Genomic DNA, 25,477 nt, shown 5'->3' with positions numbered 1-25,477 from the left:
CCTCAATTTGCTGAATTTGTAAGGGAGAAGATAGAGAACATACTATTTCATCCCATAAATTATGGCAACCTTATCTCTCTACCATTAAATGCTTACAACAACTCTAGCTATAGCAGCAGCTAATGCATCCTACAATAATCTAACTGCATACCATCATCAACCGGAGAAGAACCTAGCACCTTGAATAGCTTGACAAAGCAACCCGTCTCAACCGACAAGTGTGTGGGGATCCAACACAACTTGCCTTGAAGGGACTCTTTTAGCCCACCTCTCATTCTTCAGTTCACATCCAACATCCGAACAACGCGTACCTACTTTCTTCCCTCTTGCGCGCCTGCAGTTGTGTTCTTCAGTATCTGCAAATTGTAGGCAGTTTAGCAGCAAAAAACATGCGTCTAGTTCATAACCATGAAAACTAATCCTCCTCAAAAATGTAATCACAACATTCACAATATGATTTTGTTAGGCACAGAGAAGTATTGTCTGGATATTGGATAAAGGAACGAGGTTGATTCACAACGAACAACTTCATCCGGAAGAATCTTTCTAGTAAAGGAACTAAAACATCCAGTTCATGATAGCTGGCTAATCCAGTCAGAGAAAAAAGTACATGATTCGGAGCGAGAAACGGGCTCAGTGCAATCAAGGTTATCTTACGACTGATGTATCCCCATTCGATAAGCTATCTTACCACTGATGTATCACGTTTGTACAGAAAACAAGAATCACACAAGGCAACAAATATTTTATCCATCATACTGTATGCCTTATTTCAAACCATCTTAGTTTGGAAAAAACACGAAGAACAAGATTTGAAACCTAGCCCAAGGTTTACTCACGAGCTCAAATTCTACCACGGGTTTCTTGCAATCAAGGTATCGTGAACAGGTAATAGCAATGAGCACCAGCCAAAAAATTGTACCTGTCTGAGCATTTGGTTCTCATTTTGCAAAGTTGAGAGCCTCTCTTCAAGCTCAGCATTCTTAGTTTCCAACTCGTTAGCTCGAGCCTCCAAATCGATCAAGTATGCCTTCTTCCTCTCCCTCGCTTGCTGGGCTGAGACTCTATTCCTCAACAACCTTACACCAAAAAAAACATAATTACCAAAATGCACTTTACACAGTAACAACCAACACCAAGACAAAACCTCTTAAGCTCCTAAACAGCCAAAATGCATGAATAGTCTGTTTTCAAGTTTCAACACACATCACAATATGCTCATCCTAATTTTGAGGGGACCCAAAGAATATCTTCGGACAAGAGATGACATGGCTGGATATAATTGGATAAGGATAGCCCTTGCTTTCTCAACATACCTTTTTAACCGCTTGTTTTCTCTGTCAGCAGGGCTCTTCCCTCTCCTCTTCGAGCCCCCTGCTGACGGCTGAGTGGGCCCCACAGCCGAACCCCCATCCCGGCCAGGGGCTTTCGTAACAGCCGCTTCCGCCCCCATCTCCGGCACTCTTCTGATCTCATCATCACTCTCCATGCCTTCACCAAGATTCAATTTTTAAAATAATAAAAGATACTATGTCGTTTAATACTATGATCCAATCCATTACAATTCACACAAATGCACCTCAATCAGAATGAAAAATTCTCAAATTTTCGATAAAACTGATGAACATCTGAATGATTCTACCTAAAAGCTATGATATTTGATCTTACTAAAGCCTAAAAACAGAATCCTGATTTACAACAAGCAAACAGTGCTATTACTAGAGAGAAACCAAGAGCTCTACTACTCTTCAGACAAAGAAAAAAGAGAGCTATCTTTAGAGAGCCAAGACTCGATTTTTTTAAAGAAACCCAAAACCAGAACCATTCAGAGTAACTAAAAAAGATTCAATTCCGAGAAAGAAAAAATGAGTTAAGAGTCGAAGATCATAAATACCAAAACAGAGCATCTCGTGGTGAACCCAACTGAACAATGCGGCAAACTAGACCCCACCAGCAGAAAAAATAGATAAAAAAAAAAACCTTCTTTAACTTCGGCGTGAAGGGCAGAGCTAGAAGACCTCTCACTGCTCGAAGGCAAAGAGCTGGCGGCGATAGAACTCGTGGCCTGCTCTTGCATTTCTCCAACCAATAAAAACACAGCCAAAAACTGGAGAGACAATGAAAAATGTGCTGAGGAGCGATGATTCAGCCTTCTAGTGAGAAAAAGAGCGGGACGTAAATGTGGCAGCAGTGAAGCTCGGATTTACAGTAACCATTAGATTAGGTTAATCTGACGGTCGATGATCGATTAACGTGGCTGTTTTAGAGCCACACCGTGCTCAGTTAATCAAAGGTCGATGAGGTGGGAACGTGGACAGATTTTATCTGTTCAAAATTTTAATTTCATCGGACGGTTGATATTGGTTGGAGTAGGTATCTATTTTTGGGAAGAGGAAACACAATTTCTATTTTCCACCCTATGAGTTTTAAAAATTATTATTTTCGCCCCTCAAGTTTCTAACAAAGCATACAGTGGTGATAAAATTTTTTTTATCAATTTGTCCATTGATATATATGCCTTTTCTCATAGACTCTGGTTTCTTATTTTGGAAATAAGCTTTGTAATTTAATTATTTTATTTTTATGTGTGACAAGTCGCGCTGGATATTGTTAATATCGTGTAAATGTGATATAACATGCGAGTGCACGTTGAAATATAGTAGTAGCATTGTATTAACACATAACGGGTACAAATATTTGTTGTGGATTTGTAATTTAGTTTATTTTGTCTATTGAGATGAGACCGTATTAATGATGAAAGAGAAAATAAAAATTCATTATTATAAATTTACAATTAGGGATATCAATTGTCTTAACTACTCATTTTTATTTGCACATTCAATTTCGGTATATTTCCGACTTGGTCATCAAACTATTTTTATTTGAATGAACATTATATATTTTCATACTTATTATTTTATTTTTTAATTTCTAAATAAACTCTGATATTCTTAGATATTTTAAGACAAGTTGAAGAATTAGAATTCGAGAATAGACACTTAAAAATCAATTTTGAACATCTACCGAAATTGAATAATTGACCACCAAGAATAATGCCCCTATTTCCCAAACAAAAATAAATGTCACTCTGTTAGGTGCAACTCGTGCCATAACCATAATTTGTAGTGTTAATGATTTCAGCAAAATATAAGTGTGCATAATAGATTCCGAATTTTATGTGGAAGATCAGTTACATATTTTGGACTGATGCATATTTATTGAAATCCGTAAGATTTAATCTTATCCATTCATTTTAAAATCTAATGGTGGAGATTTGGCCTTGATTTTGAATTATGATGCTATAAGCAATAGAAGATGACCCTTATTCCTTATACCCATAAAAAAATAGTCTAATAAGCTGGTGTTCAATTGTCATGACAGTAATTATTTATGAGATTATTTTAGTTAGAGGTTGTGACTAATGAAATAATTATCATAAGATTGATTATCCATATAGGGTCGCAAGATTCAATTCTATCAATTAAATATAATACATATTCAATGATGAGATATAATTGCAACTAAATAGTCCTTAAATGTCACAAAATTTAAAAAATGCAGGTCGGGATATTTTAAGGAACTAAGAATATCGTGAGTGAATATATAAAATAAATATGGAGACATTTTTGTTAGACATAGAAAGAAAAAAAGAGAATTATTGTACACGAAAGAAATTAGTACTAGTATATTGATAGTGCCCAAAGAAAATTAGATATTTTAGGAGACACGCCAAGAAATCAATTTCTAGTTTCTTGATTAACTAAATACAATGAAATACTACTAGACTTCACATACAGATTATTTTGATTCATCTGTGATTTGTAGTGATGAAGTGAAACATTTGGAATGATTTCTAAAAAACCAAGCAAAATCACTCAGCATTTCAAAGTTCAAAACACAAGAAACAATCTTTATCATCTACAAACTACCAAGCATGTAATAAAATTTCTATTCACTGCATCTGAAGATGGTTATAGACTTCTAGTTGGTCGTAATGGTGGATTCAGAAGCACGTGGTTCATATGGGACGCGCTGTTCAGGTACTCCATCCTCTTCTCGTTTATCCTCGAACCATTTCACAATTCGTTTCCGGGGCAGGTTTGTCACATGCACAATGCTGCTGATCATGGCATCCTGCAACCATTTCAAGGATGAAGATAGGAGTGTTGGTCAAACCAAATTACAATATGTGATTCAAGAAAGTTGGCATTGGAAACATTGGATCTAACTAGTTTCTGTCAAGTAGCAATAATCCAAAAACATTTTCAAGATTCAATGATATAGTAACTTGCAAGATCACAGTTCAGCTAACGTTCAAATGTTCGATCCTATCAAGTGCAAGACTCGTCTCCATTGCACTTAAACAAGATGTCTTCTTCTGATCTAGCATGGATTATAAAAGTTAAGCAGGCATTGTGATACGAACAAAATTTCAGTAAAATTCAATCGAAAAGATCCTAATTTCCCTTTTATTCAGCCTTCACCTACGGTCCAACACCCAATCCCATACTTCTTCACCAGCTTGATTGTGATTAGTACTGAGTTTCAGAAATCGTAAAGCCAAACGCACTGTATATCTTTCTCTTGCTAACTAAAATAGTCTGGGAAATCCTGTGGCAGCCTTCATGAATTCTTCTTGAACTTTATCATGCATGGCTTATCAGATTTTGGCTACATATTTTGAAAAACAATTGCAAATACTATCATGTGAAAGTGGGAGTTACTCACAGTTGGGCGCTTTGATCGTCTGTAAACTTCTTCGAGGGTTTCAATATGTACTTTCTTCAGCCTTTTTCGAGCAGTCCAGTTGCTTTGCATCACATGAACTGGTGCTTTGGCCTCAACTTTAGGCTTTTCAGCATCCTTAGTCGTCTCAACAGGTTCCTCTTGTTTCTCCACAGGATCTTTGATTGTTTTCGCTGTCGTCTCCAAAGCAACAGGTTCCTCTTGTTTCTCCACCGGATCTTTAGTTCTTTTCGTTGGTTTATCCGGCAAAGTAGCACTCAAAATGACAAGATCTGGAGGCGGATCACGAAGTAGTTTGAGAACAACTGCTCTATCCATACATAGGTCAGCAGCAAGCTTTTTTATCTGCAAGAAAATAAAACCAAATCCTCTTTCATGAGATGTTTCCTTTTCATGGTTCTATATCCAAAAACGTCTGAGTACAAAATAAAAAATCCAATGAATAATTAACATATAAAAGGCCAACTCACGAGGCATTCACACAGAACTAACAAGAGTAAGACTCACACTAGTCTTGCGGCTACCATCCTGCAATGCATACGCTAGCCTCCTGCGTTGCCAATTCCTAAGCTTCACGGGCATTTCCTCTTCTTCACCATCGACTTCATCTCCATCCTCATCACTATCAACATCAATATCATCGTCTTCTTCTCCTTCTTCTTCATCATCTTCGTTCACAACACCCCCAAGCGCAGCAGAGCCTAATGCCACTAAGAAGTCATCATCCTCCAAAGCCTCAGCTAGTTCTTTCTCGAGTTTTGCAAGATCTTCCTCACTCACATCCTGATCATCTTCTTCACCATCTAATTCATCATTTTTCAGATCCTCTTCAAGTTGGCGAAAGAGCGCCTCAAAAGCATCTTCATCTAAATCATCATCCTCTCCAACTTCTTTCTTGGCAATCTTTTTCTAAACAAGGATACAAAGCACAAATCTTTGATGTCAATACCAAAACCCTGTTCGATCCCCAATGATGACAATTGACAAAATCATAACACATACAACATCAGAAGTGAGTCACTCAAAGCACAAAACCTTTTCATCCTTTTTCTTCCTTTTTTTGGCCACCACACACACACACACACACACACACATGCAGAAATCAACCTAAACCATCACAGTCACTCCAATAACAAAACAGAACATCACAAAAACTGAGCAAAAACGCATCTTTTATACAGAAGTCTAGCTCAAACTAACAATGACGAACCAATGAAATAGCCCATTTACCCTTTTAATATACATTTGTATCTTCAAAATCAGGATAAACAAAGTGAAAAATATCTATGAGGAGAGTATACCTTGTTGTTTTTCTTGGGATTTAGGGGCGGATTTCCGCCGTCTCGACGGCGGCTGGAGCAGGTGAGACCAGCGAAGCGCGACGGAAGCTGACTTGGCTGGAAAGAATTGGTGAGAATTGAGGGAAAGAGGGGTTTTCTTGTGCTCTGAAGCGTAATGGATATGCGAAGAGCACTTGAACTTGACGCCATCATTTTCAGCTGTTTTCTTAGGCGGAAAGAGTCCCGACGGCCGGCGTTTTCATTTTTCCCACCGGAGAAGTGAGATGACTGCTGAGAGAGAGAAGATAAGAAAGAGAGAAGAAGGGATGACGCTTAAAATGGGGCTATTGATTTTAATTTAATGGGTCTTCTGTATTCATCTTATTGGGCTGCTCTATTGAACAATGATACTCCACGTTAATTTAATACTCCCTATGTCCATAAAAAAATAGGGCACTTTCAGTTTCTACCATCGTTTTGAAAAAATGATAATAAATAGTTCAAGTGGAGAGAAAGTAAAGTATGAGAGAGAATAAAATAGAGAAGTTTCTTGTCTATATTATTCCCTCTCTTACTTTTCTTCTCTCCACTTTAACTATTTATTATATTTTTTTAAAACGAGTGCAGAAAATGAAAGTGCCCTATTTTTCGTGGACGGAGGGAGTAATACGTAATAAATATGATACTAAGAGCACCCACATCCGTGCTTTTTGGCAAGAGCACGGATATGGGCCCGGACCCACTTTTATTACTTTTTTACCCTGCTCTTCCCCAAGAGCACAACACTCACATCCATACTCTTCCGCAAAGACATGCTCAAGAGTTCCACAATTCCATTATTTAATTTAAATACTTCAATTACTAAAAATAAATTAAAATATAAAAATTATATAATTAAATCCTAAAAAATAAAAATTAGAAACTTAAAATCCTAAAAATTAAAAATTATATAATTAAAATCCTAAAAACTAAAAATACATAATTAAAATCCTAAAAAATAAAAAATACATTATTAAAGGCTAAAAAATACCCCTATGGAAGACTAGTTCTCCGGCCCTATCCCTAATATTTGTCGGAGACCTCGTATCATTGCCAAATGTGAATCAAGTTGCTCGGGAGTCATATTTGACCTATCGGCCAAATTGAGTTGAGCCAAAAGGATCCACAACGAGTTAGTGGAGGTTGAGGTGGCACAAAGGGAGCGGAGGCGGATGGAGTCGCGCCGCGACGGCGGTTGGCCGTCGCCCACTTCCTTCCTTGCGGCCGGCGTTGAGAATTGCTAGGGCCGGCGTCGGGGCTATCCAAGTTAGCTCCGGCAAGCTGGCTAGCCACCTCATCCTCGCCGGCGTCGGATAGGGATACCGACCTCGACCGTTTGCTGGAGGAGGATGATATGCCTCCCTTATACTTTGGATGCACATGCACCTCCTGCCAAGGGCTGAGGTACTTGAATGATTTGTAATGTTGGGATTGGTAGGTCGCCAATGCGTCACTGATGATGTCGAGCTCGCTCATGCCGCTCCCCGCCGACCGCTCTTCCTGGAGGTAATACCCCTAGAACTTTTGGATTTCTTCGTTGGCTCTGAAGATGACATTGCGCACCATACTCTCATTACGCTCGATGGTTCCAGCCGGGCGGTTTTCATTGTACCGACGAGAAATGTGCCACCAAAATCTATCCCCGCTTTTAGTTCGTGCCTATCTCTGAATCTTCAAAGATAATCAACTAGGCTTTGAATAACTGATCCATCTCCGCCGGAGTGTACGGGGTGCGGACAACACGAAGAGTAGGAGTTTGAGAGCCGCCGCTCCCTCCCGATCTGGGTTCGGGTCCCCACCCCGTATCGCCCATCGGGGGCATCTTGGTCGTCCACCGGGTAAGGCCGGTAGCCACCCAGAACTTGAGAACCTTGGGTTTGAGGAGGAGCCGATAATTGCGTTTCCGGACTAGGGAACGGTTGTGAGTCGACCCATTCGTGGTTTCAACCGCGGGAGTCGGAGGGGTGATCGTCGGAGCCGGACATTTTTTTTAAGAGGGAAAGATTGGAAATTGATAAGAGAAGATGAGAGAATTTAGATGAAAATTGTGCAGCGTGGTGTGAATTTTTTTTCGGAAGTGGGGTGAGCAGCGCTGCGGATCTAATAAAGAAGTGAAACATTCTTTTTATTCTCTATCAAACATAGATTTTGACTTTGTAATTTTGGGAATCGAGATCTGCTATGGCGAACCCACCTGCGGCTAAGGGGAAGTGGAGCAACCTGCCCAAATACGCTTCTCTCTTATATTTCGTCCTTATCATTTTTCAGGTGCCCCTTTTCAGGTACCGTTTCTGCCCCAAAACATTGCATCTTTCCAATTGAATTTTTAGTTTCAACTCAACTTATATTTCGAACATCTGGGCCGTTCTGCTGAGATTTCAGAAAATAGCTCAGTTTGTAGCGTGAACTTGCGGAGAGGAATTTAAGTATTTTACTTTTGTTTCGAGATCTAGGCAGTTATCACTTTGCACTGTGTGGTTGTGGAAATCATATTTGTGTCTCTTTCTGCTGTATTTGTTGTATAACTGAGATCTAACTTTATTGCTTGTTTAGAATATGATATTAGGATGATGGATCATTATATATGTTAGATTTTGACTATGTTGTGCTGATTGCACAGAGTGTTAATGAAAACGGTTATCATGAAATTGCTTTTTATGCATGATTTTCGTATCTAGTTTGTCAATCAGAGGTTCTAGTGTGCTAATATGATAAATGAAGTAATAGTAATTTGCGGTAAATGTAGTTATGGTTGGAATTAGCTGTAATTTACTTCTGATTTGGACTTTATGAAACATACGGAGTCTGACATTTTTAAGCATTTGGCCCATCCACTTTTTGTGTTGAAATTTTTACTACTACTTTGGAGTTGGAATTGCATCATCCTTACTGGGGAAACTGTTTGATTTTTCATATTATTTCATTTGTATATCTTGGAAATCATAATCATTTCCTTGCATGTCTGTGCTGGATAACTAAGATTTGGCTAGGAGATTGTATAGAGATAAATCGTTGTATATGAAGCTGATAGAAGCTAGGTTTATACAGTTCTTTTGCAGCAAGTATTCAACTTGTTATTGATTTGATGACTTATTTGATAAAATTGTAGACTTTTAGTGAATGAATAAGTTCTACTCCATTCTTAATTGGAATATTGCTTCTTGCTATAAATTTGTCCATTCCACATGTGAAGAAAGAAGTTGAAACTTGAACCTTGTGCTGCTATTTGATAAATATGAGCATTTAAGTTCTAAATGTGATTATTTCTGTTTGGTTTTCGTAAATTATAAACCAAGAAAAACTATAAATACCATCAAGTCATAACAATCCTAACCATCTTATTATCTTGCTTTTTGTTGCCTGTTTCTATTTTTTCTCAGGGTCCAATGTCGATCTGGCATGTGCACGACACCTATTCACGTGACAGCCTCACAGCTGATTTCTAGCGAGATCTTTCCGCTTCCAGTGGTAAAGGCTCTTCTCTACCCCGGAGCTATTGTAAATGGCCTCACTATCGACTTGACTTTCCCAAGTTGGAATAATCTGTTAAGCATCTATAACTTGACCGACGTTAAGGAAGCTTCTGCTGAAGTCGACTTACAGCGATTAGAGGTATGTGTTGGCGCTCTTTTCCCTTGCCTTATTTCACCTACACTTACAAATATAATTAGTAATCAAGCTTAACAGTCGTTTGTTTTACTACATGCTACACTCGTTTAAGAGTTTTGACTCTCCTTTCCTGTTGGCTAGGTTCTTGCCGGAAGTTACTTTTGTGTCGCTGGTTCCCTCGTTGGTCTCCTAAAACAGGGAAGGATGAACATGTTTGGGACTCTTTTAGTCATCTGGGGTCTTCTCAAAGAAGGCATTCTTGGAAAGCCACCAAACACAGATCCAAAAAAGGCCGTATTCGTGTACCCGACTATGATGATAGCTTTGCTCTGCGCTTTCTTATCGGTGAAGTACAACCTAAAGAAAGCAGCAGCCCGAACCACCGTGACTCAACCAGCAGCGAAGCCCCTAAAGAGCTCTTCAAAAGCCAAGCTAAAATGATCCGACCTAAATTGGATGTTTCAACCTTTCTTTATTCTCATGTATGGTGCATCAGTTAACTCAGTTTTGTTGTATATGACCTTTTTCTTGCCTCATTTAATTTCAAAAGCCCTTTCAGTTAAAAGTGTGGTCCACATTTAATTCAACACAAATGAAATAGGCAAACATAACTCCATTACTTTCCTACCTTTCTAGAATTGCACAATCATATACTATAAGAAAGACAAGAATCATAAATGTAGGACAAAGATGAGGGATTTGTGAAGAGGAGCTCCAAATGGCTGGAGAAATTTGAGAAAGAATTCTATCAGTTACATCTCATATTTAAACTCCAAAAAAATTGTAACATAAACAACAAAAAAGAGGCCGATGCAAACTGAAAACTACAAAAACATCTTCTACAGTTCAGCCAACTACACAGTAATCATACAGACATCTGCTTTCTTCATCGATCTCTTTTTATTTTTCTTCTTTTTCATCTTCTGCGGAAGTATCCTACGACTTTTTCCCCATTTACAGATACACAGATTTCCATTTCTTTTTCTTTCCTTTTTTTCCTTTTTTCAACCTTTCTCCCCAGATGGGTTGATTGATTTTGATTTTCTGAGTAATACAGTGTGAAAAATCTCCTATACCTTCCTGGTTCAGTATATAACAACTCGGAGGAGCCCAGGTTGCGGCTCTGAAAAGTCGAGACCCTCCTCCTCCAGCAAGTAGCGCTGAACAGCAGTCGGGAGTCTAGCAGGCGTGCGCGCTCCCCTAGTGTGGTGACCAGTTCCTACGCATATGTAGACCAGCAGTCTTTGATCCATCGACCTAGCTGCGTTCCTCATCACCGCCAGCTCACGCTTGAGGACATGGATAGCTTCATTCACATGTAGACCGTGCAGATCGATCATCTGTTCCCTCCCGTTTGTCGGAATGTCCGCATTCCTGCAAAAATAAACGATGAAGGATAGATAATACAAGCAAGGATCAACGGTGAACAAGATAATATTTCAGGTTTTGTAGCAATGGGTAGCTCTCATATGGTCGAAGAACAGTAAACCTCTGGCGAAAAATAGATTCTTGTGCTTTCCCGTGAGATGCTTTCATCTGCATATTGTGCAGCTGTCCCTTAATGCTCAATTCCTTGGCTAAGGCCTTGTTACCAACGAGGAACGCTTGTCGTGCCTAATCTCACATTAAATATGTCAGTTGAGATCAACAACGGAAGCAAAATGTGATCACTGATTAATATAAAAGCTTCAAAAATGAAATATAAACTCCTTAGTTACATTAGCATTTTCTTCAAGTTCCTACTGTGGGAGAAAGTGAAAGAAGCTGAGTTGTGATGGGTTCATATGAATTGACAACATTCGATTCCACAACAGATACATACAGGCACAACTAAGAGTATAAATAGATAGATCTAATGCACCCCGCTCCCCAAACAGAAAAGAAGAACCTTGGGAAGAAGAGCACAATTGAAAATGTAGTCAACTGCACAAGTTTCCACAACTCGAGCTCTTGTCTACGGAAGTATACAGCCATACAAAACAAATGGCTCTTGAAACCCCTAGTTCACACATAAATACTTAAGGAAAAATAAGTACTTAGCATATTTATTTATATTCATCAAGACACGTAACAAAAGGGTATAACTTTGTTTTTCAATTATTTTTCTTTATTTGACTTCCAGCCTTTAGACTGCAGACAAGACATACCTGCTCAAAGTATACATTGCGCACACGTGCATGATCACGAGCTTCCTCCCGCATTTCAGAGTACATGTTTGCTGCCACCTCAATAAAGTTAAAGCATATATACTTGCAGAATGCATGCTCCCAGAATTAAAAATATTAAAAAGCAAGTAAAAGCAACATTTCCTATGAACATTACCGACTGCATCTCCAGTTTCAAGCCAGACAGGAGATGAGCGAGCTGATCCCCGGCTTTGAAACCTATCACCATAGATGCCCCTCCCCTGGCCACTGTTGTATGAATTTGCCAGTACGTGAGAGCTTCGACTCGATCCAATGCTTGCATCTGAAGACCCATTTCTCTCGTACTTCCACATGCTAGAATCTTGAGGTGCCATTTTCCTGACAGCCGAAGCAAAATCCGTAGCGCCTCTTGATGGAACAAAGGAATTGGATCTGAACAGTAATGAGCCTTGCTTTTCTGGAGAGCGATAGGGGCTGCCATTTTGGGGAATACCTAAATCGTTTTGACCATCTCTCACAGAGAGTGCAGGAAAATCCATTGAATTAAGATTCGGAGCAGATACAGTTTTCGAAGTAAGAGTCTGATTTAAGCCACCATCAACCTGAAGCTGTAAAAAACAAAGCAATATACACTTAATTCTACAAAAATTTAATTCATCAAATAAAGATATCACAAATATTTTTGAGTATTACATTTGACACTTATATCCAACACGTTATGTTGGAAATGATGAGAATAAACTTATACTACTATAATGTTTTGGACAATATTTGGTAGGCTAAGCATGAAAAACAAAACATCCATAGCAAATGAAAAGCAGTTTCAAACCAATGCCAACAAAAGTATCATACCTCTAGCTGAGTTAGCATCTCAATTGTTAGGTTTAAATCGCCTCCGTTTGCAAAATAAACCTCTGCAAGACTTTCAGCTGCGAAACCAGGGAATTGTGAAGCCAGGAACTCCAGAGGGCCCACATCTGAATTATCTAGCATTAATTGCTCACTTGACATGTCAGATAGAAGACCATGTCTTGGATTCCCATCAGTCCCTCCTCTAGCAAGAAGCTGATCGTTGCCGACAATCTGTTGGTCCCAAGGCTTAGAGAGAGATGAATGATAACTTGTTGGCGACAGATATTCTCCATAAGATGAAACTGGATATCTCAGTTGTTCAGCATGACTATTTCCATTAACAGGGCGAGGAGATAATCCTTGTTGTTCCTTCAACACAAAACCACTACCTATTGAAGAAGAATATCTTGGACCTTCGTTACCATCAGTCAAAGATAGGCCTGAAAATGATAGGTTATTGACCCCTTGATTATCATCAATACCCATGACCTTAAAGTCGGGAGTAATATCATCTGGGAGCTGATTGCGCCAGTATTTCTGGGCTTCGTCATCAGAATTGTTCGAGACTGATGACTCTGTTCTGTCTAATATTCCTTTCCCTGGGCCAGAAGCTGCAGATGTAACAAATTTGGAGGATCCGTCTGCATTGTTAGAGCCAGCTACAGGTGATCTCAGAGCAAAAGGAACAAATTCTGTGGCGTTGGGGTTCAAAGTTAATTTTGAAGCACCAAGGTTTTTGTCACCAGAAGAAGCTCCCTTTCCCGACAAGTACATCGTATTAGTTTCACACGAGTGTTTCAGAGAGGCAGAAAAAAGGTATACACTAATAGATATAAGATACGAAATGTCTTAATGGAACAACCAAAGCCGCAGTACTGAATGTGGATCACCCAAATCCTGCATATGAATTAAGCCATCCAAATTAGCAAGTTATATGAATTATGACGTACAAGATTCACACTTTCCCATCTTTTGGGAACCACCAAAGCACAAACAAACAAACAATGATTCTATGATACGTTCAACGACATGTGAATAACACGGATCCATGTTTCGACACAGCTTTTAATTAATTACAGCACCAACCAAGACTTACCGTAAAAAATTTACAGAATTTTGAAATGAAAGTCAAGATAAAATAGTTTTATACAATGAACTGTAACAACCACACAAGCATCCAATGAAGAGCAGTTATGTTTCCTTTTTTGAGATGCAAGAATTAACACAAACACACATAGATGACTACACATTAAAAATCACACACGATAACAGTAACCAAACACGGTTAAACATTCTTACAGAAAAAAAGACAATAATGACACTATCAACTACACAAAATTGAATTCCTTTTCATCTGCAAACAGCAAAACACATTCATCATCAGTCATAACTCATAATCGTCCATACGCACAACAAACAACACTACCCTTAAATTTCGCTAAATTTATAAAAAGAAATCAACAAATAAACAATAAAACAAGATCAAGCGCAAATAATCGGAAACAACGGCTTTGAACTCCAATCAGAAAACTTATCACCATAGATCTCTCAGAATCTGAGCCCTACAACGAAGGAGATGACAAAACACAGTATCCAAACAGAATCAACGCATAAAACAAGATCTAGGTTTGCATCTGAATATACCTTTGCGCAGGCCTGTGGTAAAGGAAACCATGTCGAATGCATCCATAACCACACGAGAGTAAAAGGATGAGATTCGTAGATATTCCGAGCTTAAAAAGACTAAAATTTAGAAAGAAGTTAGGCCTAAAATATCACTATTTATTGGAAAACACTTGTGGATTCCCTTTTTTGCAATTAATTTTGCAGAATGTTGAGGCTGTTAACTGAGCCAAGGGAGAAGAGGCTGTGTTTCTCTTTCTTCTCTCTCTATCTTTCTATCTCCAATCCAGGCTTTTCATTCTCTCTCTTCTTACCATCTTCCTTCAATATTATTCCTTTTTTGCCCTTTTCATTTACTTTTTCATTTTTCAGTTTTGCTTCAACTAAATTTAAGAGCATCTCCCAATAGCGGCGAGCGCACCGGCTAGACGATTCTTGGCGCTCGTCGGTCCGCTCGTCGAACCATTGCAGCCGGCGAGCGCTAAATCGGTGAGAAAACCGGCGAACGCACGCTGATTCCCGAGTGCTCGGCGATCTCCTGGCCGCCATTGCAGGCGCCGGATCGGCAGCGAGACGGTGTTGCAGGGATACGTCTCGGTCTCGTCTCGGCGGGTGTCACGTCCCGGAGGGACGGCTGGCTCGACAGCTCGCCACACGCCAGCACCACGTGGTGCGCGTTGGCGCTAGGTGTGACGCCCACTCACCGGCCCGCGAGTGGGTGTCGTCACGCTGACGCAATAAATAATTTTTTAAAAAAAATTCGATTTTAATTATAAATAAATAAAAAAATTAAACGGTAATGTTACAGTTTTTTTACCGTTTTCAACGATATTTTTTCTTCTTTTTTTACTCTATAAATACTCTTCTTTCATCCTCATTATACACACAAACACACATCTATTCTTCTCAAATCATCTCTCTTTCCTCTCCAATTTTCATCTCACCTCTTTAATTTTCATCTCAAAATGTCCGGCGACGGAAACGAGGGCGGCTTCGGCGGATATGACTTGAACACGTTTGGTGACTGGGGGGCATGTACAATGTCTTGGGTACTGCCGGTTCCGGTTCGTCGACGCCGGGCACCCAAGGCTCGTCGATGCCGACGGCGTACCAACCACCCTATTTTGATGTGGATGCATACTCTCGTCCCTCCGCCCCGAGGTATGGGCAATCGCAGGGATTATCCCAAACTAAGGAGGATTTTCCGGATGAACCCAATCCGGAAGGAGGACGAGGCGGTGGAAGCTCCAGGGGTCGCGCATTCGACGCCGTGGAGGAAGAGGAGGAGGATATAGGTCGTCATCCATACAACCGCAAGGATACGATGACTCTATTCAACGCTTTGGTCAGCGTCTCGTACGATCCCATCGTCGGAATCAACAAACCCGCAAGTGTTTTTGGGAAAAGGTCACCGACACCTACAACGAGAACAAGCCGTCTCGGTCCCGCCGCCGCATCATGAAGCTGCTCCGCAGTCATTTTGACCGAGTCGACAAAGATGTCAAAAAATTTTGCGGCATCTACAAGAATGAAGCGGCTCAATACCAAAGCGGAGCCAGTGGAGCCGACATTATGAGAGCGACTATGCGAGTCTTTTTTTACGACAACGGCAAAGAATTCAAACATGTCGATGTTTGGGAGGCCGTCAAAGACGTTGAAAGGTGGGCCGGCGGTGTCCAGTCCAGCATGGGCTCGAGCTCGAAACGCACGAAAGCACACGGTGGGTGACCAATACTCGTCTAGTGAGGGCGGGTCAGGCAACGTCTCACAAGAGGTTGAGGGCACGACCACCGATGCAGGGGGCTCATCTCGTGGGCATCGTCGGCCGCAAGGGACCAAGGCGGCGAAGGCGGCTAGAGGGAGGAGGGGCCGAGGCGAATCAAGCCAGGCGGGCTCGGTCTCGGGCTCGAACACCCTATTGTCCATGTACTTGACCGCCACGAAGGCTGACACTTCCCACATGACGTCACCCCAATATCAAGCTCATCTTGCCGGAATTGAGTATATGGCAAGACAAATTGGTATTCTGCCTCCAGGTAGCTTGAGTGTACCGCCACCGGCTTCAGGGGATGATTCGCCGGCGGAGTAGTTCTACTCAATTTTTATAAAATTGTATTTTAAATTATGTAATATTTATTTTTTTAGGATTTTAATTATGTTTTTTTTTGTTTTTTTGAATTTTAAGTTGTAATTTTATTTTATTTAATGAAGTGTGTTTTTATTAATTGAATTTGTTGGAAATAAAAATAAAAAATGAAATTGAATGAATAGTTAAATGATGAGATGGTTAAGAGATGGATGGTTGCAGGTGTTGTCTCTTAGTTAAGAGATGTGCTGAAAAGTACAGTGAGGCCCATGAAAAGTGAAGAGATGAGACGGATAAGAGACAGCGTTGCGGATGGCCTAATAGAAAATGATAGTCAATATTTTTAGATTGATAACCAATGTTTTAAAAACCGGACCGGACCGGCCGGTTCGACCGTGAACCGATAAGTGGTCCGGTCCGGTTAGCCCTATAAAACCAGTGACATGTTTAACCGCCATGAACCGCCGAAACCGACCGTACCGTTCTGACCGGGAACCGGAAACCGGTTCAAATGCTTTTCAATTTTTTTTTTAAATTTCGGCCTTGATAGGAATCGAACTCAAGACCTCCCGGTGAACTTACTAACAATTCTACCACTACACCACAAGGACTTCTTGGTAATAACATGAACATAAGTTATTTTTATATGTTAAACACGAAATATTTTATCTATATAACTAATAATTCGTGTTTAATAGCAAAGTAATTAGTGATACTAATTATGATATTTAATTATCATCCACTTTATTTATGTATCGCTTACTACGGCTAGTTTTATACTATTTGTATAATACGTATATATGTATATTATGAATATGTGATTAATTATGCTTAAAGTTTACTATTATTTGATTATATACTAAGAGTATTTACTAAATGTATGTTTTTAATTTATGTTTATTCATATATCTTTGTGTATAATATTATTTTGCCACAATACTTTTTGAAAATAATACTATGAAATTATTTATTTTTATACATAAATATTAAATTCTTTATTTACAATAACTTACTACTAGTATAATTTATATATTTAATCATATTTATTGATAAAAAAATTAATAAAATTCAATCATTCACTAAACTTTTATAGGTGGAGGTGTAATGTTTTTGGGATATACTATTAATATATTATATATTATATCATTCACTTAATTAAAAATATTTGGTATATTATATAATTATATACATACACATTTATAACAGTATAACGGTTCGACCAGTGATTAAACCGGTTGGACCGGTTGAACCATGAACCAGTGACTTTGCCAGTTCACTCACCGGTCCGGTTTTTAAAACCTTGTTGATAACAGTGATTCACAATTCACCATGACGTGCAAGTGAGATTCAAAGTGTGTTTAAATCCATATCATTGTCTCTGTCACTATCATTTCATTGAATGTGATAATCATCAGAAAATTAATTTTATTGTATAATTGCAGTTATATTAAACTATGGCTTAATTCACAAATTTAAAAATGATGAAATTAATCAAAAATAAACTAAAATTATATATAAATGATACTTTTGTCAATTATTTATGTACTAACATGAGACAACAAATTCAATTCGTGGACCAATTTGTAGAGTGAGAAAACGACAGGGGACTTTATATGTGAAGTGGCTTTAATTTCAACAAATAAATCTTGTGTGGGTCATAGGGTAGGTATCTAATCTTTATTTTATATCATTTTTGGTACTCAATTATAAAAATAACCCTAGGTACCAAATATGTGATTTTTTTGTTGTGAGAGATATTTTTGGAAATTTCAATTAAATAGTACCAAATATGTAATTTCTTTTTTCTTCCTTTCTTATTTCTTTTTTTCTTCTTTAGTTCTTTTTCTTTTTTTTTCTTCATTTTCTTCTTTCTTTTTAGTATTTTATTTTCCTTTCTTCTTTCTTTTTTTTTCTCCTTAATTTATGTTTCCTTTTTTTTCTTTTCTCTTCTTTTTCTTCTTTCTTTTTTGTATTTTATACATATATCTAATTGCATTCACAATATAAAACAAGCACAAAACACCTAATTAAAATAATTAAATAAATTGAATATTTTTAATTAAATTATTTTATACTCATTTAGGCACCTAACTAAAAATATTCAATTGTCTATATCATTATGAACACAATTCAAACTTTTAAATTTTTATTAAGATTATATTGATTAGTTAATAATTTAATATAAAATAATAATATAACAATACCAGTAATAGTTAATATTATATAATATTATATTATTCAATATTTAAATAATTATACTATAATTATTTTAAATTAATACTAGTTTTTAGCATCGTAACAATATTATTATTATTATAATAATTAAGTATAATTATGACTATAATTATAATTAAGTATATTTGAATGATATTAATAAAATAAATAAATGATTAATTTATAACATCACAATAATATTATTATTATCGATTAATAACAATATAAAGAGTGAGGAGAATGAGAGAAGATATTATAATATCACTTTTGGTACTAATTTTATGTATGCCTAAAATATCCTTAATGACGCAAATGGGAAAATGTATTTGTATAGAGGGCATTTTGGAGTGAAAATTGCATCAGGTACCAAAAATGTGATTAATAGGTACCAAAAACGATATAAAATAAATATTAGATACAATTTATGTGCGAAAGTGAAAGATGAGCTACCATTTGTGTAGTTCACTCTTTTAACAATTTCAATTTCCATTATTTGGTTATGTTCATCAAAGATATTCATAGTTTATATGGAGTATTTGTTTGGGGTTTGGATCCCCTGTTGTTGTGGGTGATAGCACGTTAGGGACATCTGTTCCACCCATTCCATTGTTTTATTTATAAATTATAATATTAAAATATTAACATTCTTTATTATCAAATAATTTGATGTGTGTGTGCATAATAGCACATCCCCTGCTCCTTTCCCATTTGTTTGAGGGCATAAATATCCCACCCAATTCTTATCGACGCCACTATGTGAAAGATTTAAATTAAAATATCAAACATAAATCTCTTTAGCCCCTTATTAGGGCTACGAACTTACAATCAATATCATCAACAACCAGGGCCGTCCCGACAAAATCAGAGGCCCTGTACAAAAATCTAAAATGAGGTATGGAGAGAGCAGAACGTACCTGCCCTGATGGGATGATCGTCGTCTCGTTGAACAAATTGATGCGTTTGCGCTGCTCCCAATCGCAATGGCCGACGATGGCAGGCGCTGCAGAAGCGATCAACGATGGCTCTGGTGAGCTGGTCCCTGTTGCGGCGTTTGTCGATGAGGAACACCGAACACGAACAGGCGGCTCCCAGGTCTACGATGGGGAAAAGAAACCGATCAGAGTCACGGTGCTAGAAAAAGGCATGGGCGTTGCTATACAAGAGAAATAGCTTTGTTGGGCTGAAAAAATAGGAATACATGTATATGGGCTGAAATATTTCAGAGGCCCCTGAAAATTGGGGGCCCTGTGCGGTCGCACAGGCCGCACGGGCCAAGGGACGGGCCTGTCAACAACATATTTTAGCTTAAGTGTACCTAGAAGTTGAATGATACGAGCACAGTGACAGAAGAGTGAGTAGGGAAGGGAGCTGAGGACGGCAGTCGGCCAGAGGCTAAGGCTATCGATGCGTGACCACCGTCACATCGCGTTGCAGACCCGGCGTCGCACGGAACGACCCAATTATCTTCAGGATTACGCCTAGACCAAGCAAGGCGTGCCCTTAGTATTTTTTTCTATTTAATTGTTAATTATATTTTCTTTTAAAATTGAGTCAGGCCTTAAGCCCTATTCGGATTTCACTTGCGTTTCTTTCCCGAATTGATTAGGAGGTCAAACCGTATATGTTAGATTTAAATATAGCTCTTGCTTGAACAATCTACAAGAAATCTAATAATCAAATTATTATTTTTTTTTCCTTTTTTTCACTCTATGATTTTATCTCGAAACTCTTGCTGTCAATCTTGATTCTTTCGCTGAAAATTACAAATTAGTCACATTAATTCTGTTTGACCGATCACAACACAGCCTGATACAAGAATCCTTGTATCATTGAAGTAAGTATTTTTAAAGTAACAGAAAGAAAAACAACGACCGAAAGAAAAGTTGATTATTCAATTTTTTTCTCGCTTTCAAAATCATGCTCATTCATAGGGCTCTTGAACAATAAAAGAAAGAAAACTCATATTTTTTTCATTTTTCATTACCATCCTCGCATAGGTATAAGACCAGTCATACTTATCCAATAATAAAAATTGGTATCAAGTAGACCATATATCCAAATAAACGCACATACAATCCACACATTTCTCGGATTTTAACCAAAAGCTTCTTGCAATAGAAATATTTTGTGAATCGAATTTTACACTTAGACTACCATATCTGATATCTCAATATATTTCATTATTCTAAACTTATTGGTTTCAATAGACTCATCAGAAAAATGGTGGTGGCACAACACGTTCAAAGCATGTGGGCTTCATAGCTTTGGTTTTTCGGTTTTGGCCCATGGACCCCATCATAATTGTTTATAATCGAATTATACCTATAGATAGTCGAAATTAAATTTGTCAAATGTTAGGCCAAAAACACACATAAGTCATGAGTCAAGCCATAACTATGTCACATCACTATTCCGCTTAAATGATGTGCCATGTCACCATTCAAACTATCTCATGATTCTCATGTCTTAAATCATACCCTAAATCATAGTACAATTTAATTATTTTATTTTGTAATTATTGTCCAATTTCACATATTTTTTACTACTTTATGTATATAATTAAAATAAACAACTCAAAATTATTAATTAAATTAAAATTACTACATAGTTTAATTTTTTGAAAACTACATTACTAGAGATAACATAAAGTTCAATACATCAATTTAGTTATATATATAATTTGTGTTTGTTTGATGTATTATTTATAGACAAACAATGATTCAAATAAATGATAGTACTATAGGCCCCAAAAAAAGCCATTGGACCACATTTGAATTGCATAATGAGAACATCCATTTTCGACTTTTTGTTAAGCGCTCAACTAAAAATGTATTGAGTTGGCTGCTTTCACTACTAAAAATATAACTATAAATTATAGCCATTCGAATTTTGTGGACTATAAAACACATTTTAGTCTGTTTTTGACATAATTTTGACGAGGATTGGATTGGAGAAATCACGGTATAAAATTAAGAGTAAGACCATTCACAATAGGAATAGCCCAGTCATAGTCTAGCCACAAACTCCTCCTGCCACATCATCAACACTAAAAATCCTCCTGCCACATCATAAATAGCCCAGCCATAACCTAGCCACATCATAAATAGCCCAGCCACATCAATAGCCACATCACTCAAAATTATATAAAACAAATAATTAACAATCACACAAAATACGCAATTTAATTTACGATACATATACGAGAAAATTCAATAATATTATTAAAATTTAAAAAGTACATTAATTAAAAAAATTACATAATTAACAAAAAAAACTACTGCCGTGCAGTCCTCCGCGCCCATAACTCTTCAATTAAATCCTTTTGGAGTCGAATATGAGCCTCCGTTTGGCGCATGACGGGCAAGTCGCGTATATATAGTGTTTCGGAAAAAAAAAAATTAAAAATTCGCGCTAGGCGGTGCGCTAGGCGATCCGGACGCTGCAATAGCGCCTAGCGCCACGGAACCGCCGAGCGCTAGGCGGTTTTTTTCGCGAAAATCGCTGGGCGGCTGCAATAGACCGCCTAGCGCACAGCCTAGCGCCGGCGCTCGGCTAGGCGGTGCGCTAGGCGCTATTGTGGATGCTCTAAAGGCTAAGAGTAGTCCTGAATATATGGTTATTTTACGATTTTGGTTTTAGACATTATATTTTGAATTTTTGCATTCCAAACATTTCAACTCGGATCACAATCGGTTCAAAACTAACGATTCCGCCAAATTATAACGGTCAACGTCTTTAAACGCGATTTTGACCCAATTAAACATTTTGATCATAATTTTTATTATTCTAAAAATAAAAAATAATATATTAAAACAAAATAAAATAATATATTTCAATTCATAAATGTGCCCTAAATAATATTTCAACGTCTTTCCGGTCGCGTAGGTACGAGCACGTAACCCTCCAGTTCGTCCCCATAGACAACAATTTGATGGAACCGTCAGTGTTGGACCGATTGTGATCCGAGTTAAAATGTTTGGGATATACAATTCAAAACATAATATCTATGATCAAAATCGTAAAATGACCTTATATTATGGACCAATTTTGGTTTTTACTCTAAAATTAACAATGTTTTTTGTTGTACTATGTTTTTATTGAACATATATTACTTTATTAGGTGGTGATATCGCTAATGTCAACCAGGGAATAGTCAATATTAGAATATTCTAGATTTATTGAAATTAATTTATTATAGAAAAGTTTAAGTATGTTTAGTGTTATAGTTTGAATTATTAAAATATGAATTTATTTCAGTGGTGTATCAAGCTATTTGATACGCATGTTATTGCATGAATAATTACTTTGATGTCATGCCCCCAATCAATGTGTAATAGTTATATTTTGAGACTCTAATAAGGTTTTTATATATTGTAAGATGTCGCAAATTAATAATGACCTACTACTGATTAAAAATAATAATATAGTATTAATTAACCCTTATATAAAACCAAAATTTGTGAATTTCTTGATAATTAACTCTTATGTACAAAGAGAAAAATAAAACTAAAAAGTTCAAATTCTTTTTTAAACGTTACTATGAATAAAAAGTCAAAGCAATAGGCAAACAAATAGTAGTACTAATCATTTGATTTATCTATTCCTCGACCTAACAAGACTTAACACTCAACAATGATATAGACTTTTTATATCACCTAATGTTTCATTAATTTACTCATTCAGTTCTCATGTAGTCTTGTTAGTAATAACATCACAAACTATATATCGGTCAAGATTTCTCAATACTCAACTTAACGCAATGGTGGAGCATAAAAAAGTCAATCAATTTCACTATTGATCCATGAGAGCCGAAAAACTCCATTAAATTCGTTTTTATCATTGATCGCCAAATCGCCACTGCCTTCCTAAGTCGGCGACAATCTTTTTTATTGCATCCGACTACACGATTTTGTTTATTGGATCCGCCATTGACTCCATGTGCAATTTTTTTTACTACAATTATAGATACATTTCTTTACAAGAGAGGTCAAATTTGATACTACCAAATGAATAACCAGTCCATAGATAGGGAGCAGGGGATGGCGCTGTAGTAGATCCAGGCTCGTTTAGGACAGCAGTGAAAACACTGGAGCAAAAAGCAGATTTTCACCGTTGCTTTATCCAATCATTGATAATGGCATTGGCAGCTTGTGTCCAATTAAATTAAACACAAATCACAGTTCCTTTTCCTTCACACACACTCAGTCCTCACATGCCAGAAATGGTGAAGGGAAATCCATAAAACCTATTTTTATTTTCCTCCAATTTCTGCCCAGAAGAGCCAAAAGGGCTCCCTGAAATGTATGTGAGATTCAAGCGTCTGATCATTGGTGGAGAGATTGTTGTAGAAGAGAGTGAGTGGGAAAAGGAGAGATAAATAAAGAACAAGAATCATTCAAGATTCAACCAGCCACCATAAATTCATGCAGGTAAAGATCCATAAATCCCTCCATTTATTGCTTTCCGTTTGAATTGGAATAAAATAAGTAGAAAAGATTGTTTTTTTTGAAATCCCAGTTTCCCTTAAGCATTAATTCCGGCGTGTATGTATACAAATATCTGTTTTAGCCGTTAGTTTTCTCTTCTCTACCAACAGAAATCTTCAATGGAGAACTGTTCAAAGCCAAAACAAGCAATAGCAACGACTGTGTTGAAAGCAACTGAGCTCGCATTTGCAAAATGCGAGTGTTGTGGCCTCACAGAGGAATGCACGGAGGAATACATCAAGCGCGTTTGTGAACGATTTTCGGGGCGTTGGATTTGCGGGCTCTGCTCTGAAGCAGTGAAGGATGAGGTGATGAGATCAGAGAAAGGGATTGGGAATGAAGAGGCTCTGAATCAGCACATGAGTTTCTGCAGGAAATTCAAGAATCTGAGCCCGCCAAAGAGTCCAAGTGATGATGAGCTCATCTCTGCTGTCAAGCACCTGCTGCTCAAGAGCCTGGATTCGCCCCGATCCAGCCCGGTCAAGAGCCGGGGTTTGATCCGGTTGGAGACCTGTTTATCTGCTCTTGATTCTTGAGAGAGAGCTTTGAAGGTAGAAATTGGTTGCTTCATTTGTTCTTGAATTTGGAGACTGACTGCTATTGCAAAATGTTTGAGATAAGTTAGGATTTCAGCGAAGTTTAGTTGTTTGTAGTTGGTTGAAGAATGTTTTCATTCCATTTGTTTCAAGTTAATTGAACTGACTGATTCATCTGCAAATCTGTTTTGTGCTCCAGATTGATTATGAATGCTCTTAATCTGATTATACTTTCTAGTGTGGTATTCTAGTTTGTTCTCAATATTTCTGAAAGCCCTTTTAGCTGGCATAGATTTAAATGAGTTTAGCTTATAGTAATATTTGAATTCTATGCGTTGGATCAATACAAGAACTGGAAAAAGATGTTATGTAAATATCTAGTATCATGTTTGGTGGGGTTGGCCTGGAGATTTAAACTACCTAAGGCCATTAATGATACCTTATGTTTTTGCTTTGTTCTGTTGTGTTTTACAATGATATAGGAGTAGTATTAAAAAAAATACATTATAATGTCAGGATTGATGCTGGGATTAGTTTATAGCAACTACAGTGGAAATATCGAATAGTGAACCCAACAGTATATTGATATGATGATATCCATGCAAAATACGGAGCCAAGGCTGAAATATCTGTTACTCCTTTCTGTCCATTTCTGATTTTCATGGCTGGGGAAATTTATACAAAAAAAAAGAAGCTGTCCACAATATTTTTGGCATAATTTTTTAAAGTATATTCTATGGGAGTCAGTTACTTGCGCTAATAATGAAAAGGAATATAGAAAAGGGGATGTGGTAAGCGAAAATTCTAATGCCTCCAAAATTTCCAACTCAATTTTATATTTTCATGTGGACGTCGTTAC

At 37.5% G+C, this 25,477-nt stretch overlaps 5 protein-coding genes across 6 annotated transcripts; 2 read left to right on the top strand and 3 right to left on the bottom strand.

Annotated features, from left to right (window-relative positions):
• Positions 1–31: 31 nt before the first annotated feature.
• Positions 32–2,176, bottom strand: LOC121809585 (transcription factor HY5-like). 2 transcript variants are annotated; one of them, XM_042210301.1, is made up of 4 exons: positions 1,981–2,176; positions 1,317–1,491; positions 923–1,079; positions 32–356 (listed from the first exon to the last, which is right to left on the bottom strand). In XM_042210301.1, exons 1-4 carry the CDS (start codon positions 2,075–2,077, stop codon positions 312–314), a joined length of 474 nt encoding a protein of 157 aa, XP_042066235.1. In that variant the 5' UTR covers positions 2,078–2,176; the 3' UTR covers positions 32–311. The 2 variants fall into 2 exon arrangements, with proteins under 2 accessions (XP_042066235.1, XP_042066236.1); XM_042210302.1 differs by having other exon boundaries at positions 1,895–2,121.
• A 1,558-nt stretch (positions 2,177–3,734) lies between these two features.
• On the bottom strand, positions 3,735–6,386 carry LOC121809527 (protein OVEREXPRESSOR OF CATIONIC PEROXIDASE 3-like). Its single transcript, XM_042210222.1, has 4 exons — positions 6,048–6,386; positions 5,254–5,655; positions 4,729–5,091; positions 3,735–4,134 (listed from the first exon to the last, which is right to left on the bottom strand). Exons 1-4 carry the CDS (start codon positions 6,237–6,239, stop codon positions 3,982–3,984), a joined length of 1,110 nt encoding a protein of 369 aa, XP_042066156.1. The 5' UTR covers positions 6,240–6,386; the 3' UTR covers positions 3,735–3,981.
• Positions 6,387–8,137: 1,751 nt separating this feature from the next.
• Positions 8,138–10,239, top strand: LOC121806901. Its single transcript, XM_042207075.1, has 3 exons — positions 8,138–8,347; positions 9,446–9,677; positions 9,816–10,239. The coding sequence occupies exons 1-3, from the start codon at positions 8,247–8,249 to the stop codon at positions 10,113–10,115; spliced, it is 633 nt and encodes a 210-aa protein (XP_042063009.1). The 5' UTR covers positions 8,138–8,246; the 3' UTR covers positions 10,116–10,239.
• Positions 10,240–10,372: 133 nt separating this feature from the next.
• Positions 10,373–14,614, bottom strand: LOC121806900 (polyadenylate-binding protein-interacting protein 7-like). The gene is made up of 6 exons (XM_042207074.1): positions 14,318–14,614; positions 12,674–13,570; positions 11,997–12,429; positions 11,822–11,892; positions 11,164–11,288; positions 10,373–11,048 (listed from the first exon to the last, which is right to left on the bottom strand). The coding sequence occupies exons 2-6, from the start codon at positions 13,445–13,447 to the stop codon at positions 10,760–10,762; spliced, it is 1,692 nt and encodes a 563-aa protein (XP_042063008.1). The 5' UTR covers positions 13,448–13,570; positions 14,318–14,614; the 3' UTR covers positions 10,373–10,759.
• Positions 14,615–23,734: 9,120 nt separating this feature from the next.
• Positions 23,735–24,800, top strand: LOC121806924. The gene is made up of 2 exons (XM_042207101.1): positions 23,735–24,025; positions 24,193–24,800. Exons 1-2 carry the CDS (start codon positions 24,020–24,022, stop codon positions 24,616–24,618), a joined length of 432 nt encoding a protein of 143 aa, XP_042063035.1. The 5' UTR covers positions 23,735–24,019; the 3' UTR covers positions 24,619–24,800.
• Positions 24,801–25,477: the final 677 nt, after the last annotated feature.

Source organism: Salvia splendens, chromosome 6, assembly GCF_004379255.2.
Source record: "Salvia splendens isolate huo1 chromosome 6, SspV2, whole genome shotgun sequence".
NCBI classification, from domain to species: domain Eukaryota; kingdom Viridiplantae; phylum Streptophyta; class Magnoliopsida; order Lamiales; family Lamiaceae; genus Salvia; species Salvia splendens.
Note: the sequence above shows the minus strand (reverse complement) of the source record. Positions and strands in the feature narration are given on the sequence as shown.

What these genes read in the sequence shown, in the direction of transcription:
- LOC121809585 (XM_042210301.1), bottom strand. Translation starts at nt 2,077, where the DNA reads ATGCAAGAGCAGGCCACGAGTTCTATCGCCGCCAGCTCTTTGCCTTCG. An exon ending in TCACGCCGAAGTTAAAGAAG is followed by an intron (nt 1,492 to 1,980) that starts GTTTTTTTTTTT and finishes ATCTTGGTGAAG; the next exon opens with GCATGGAGAGTGATGATGAG. An exon ending in AGAACCAAATGCTCAGACAG is followed by an intron (nt 357 to 922) that starts GTACAATTTTTT and finishes TACAATTTGCAG; the next exon opens with ATACTGAAGAACACAACTGC.
- LOC121809527 (XM_042210222.1), bottom strand. Translation starts at nt 6,239, where the DNA reads ATGATGGCGTCAAGTTCAAGTGCTCTTCGCATATCCATTACGCTTCAG. An exon ending in ATGGTAGCCGCAAGACTAGT is followed by an intron (nt 5,092 to 5,253) that starts GTGAGTCTTACT and finishes ATTTTCTTGCAG; the next exon opens with ATAAAAAAGCTTGCTGCTGA. An exon ending in GACGATCAAAGCGCCCAACT is followed by an intron (nt 4,135 to 4,728) that starts GTGAGTAACTCC and finishes AAATGGTTGCAG; the next exon opens with GATGCCATGATCAGCAGCAT.
- LOC121806901 (XM_042207075.1), top strand. Translation starts at nt 8,247, where the DNA reads ATGGCGAACCCACCTGCGGCTAAGGGGAAGTGGAGCAACCTGCCCAAA. An exon ending in TTTCAGGTGCCCCTTTTCAG is followed by an intron (nt 8,348 to 9,445) that starts GTACCGTTTCTG and finishes ATTTTTTCTCAG; the next exon opens with GGTCCAATGTCGATCTGGCA. An exon ending in TCGACTTACAGCGATTAGAG is followed by an intron (nt 9,678 to 9,815) that starts GTATGTGTTGGC and finishes CCTGTTGGCTAG; the next exon opens with GTTCTTGCCGGAAGTTACTT.
- LOC121806900 (XM_042207074.1), bottom strand. Translation starts at nt 13,447, where the DNA reads ATGTACTTGTCGGGAAAGGGAGCTTCTTCTGGTGACAAAAACCTTGGT. An exon ending in TGAAACTGGAGATGCAGTCG is followed by an intron (nt 11,893 to 11,996) that starts GTAATGTTCATA and finishes TTGAGGTGGCAG; the next exon opens with CAAACATGTACTCTGAAATG. An exon ending in GAATCTATTTTTCGCCAGAG is followed by an intron (nt 11,049 to 11,163) that starts GTTTACTGTTCT and finishes TTATTTTTGCAG; the next exon opens with GAATGCGGACATTCCGACAA.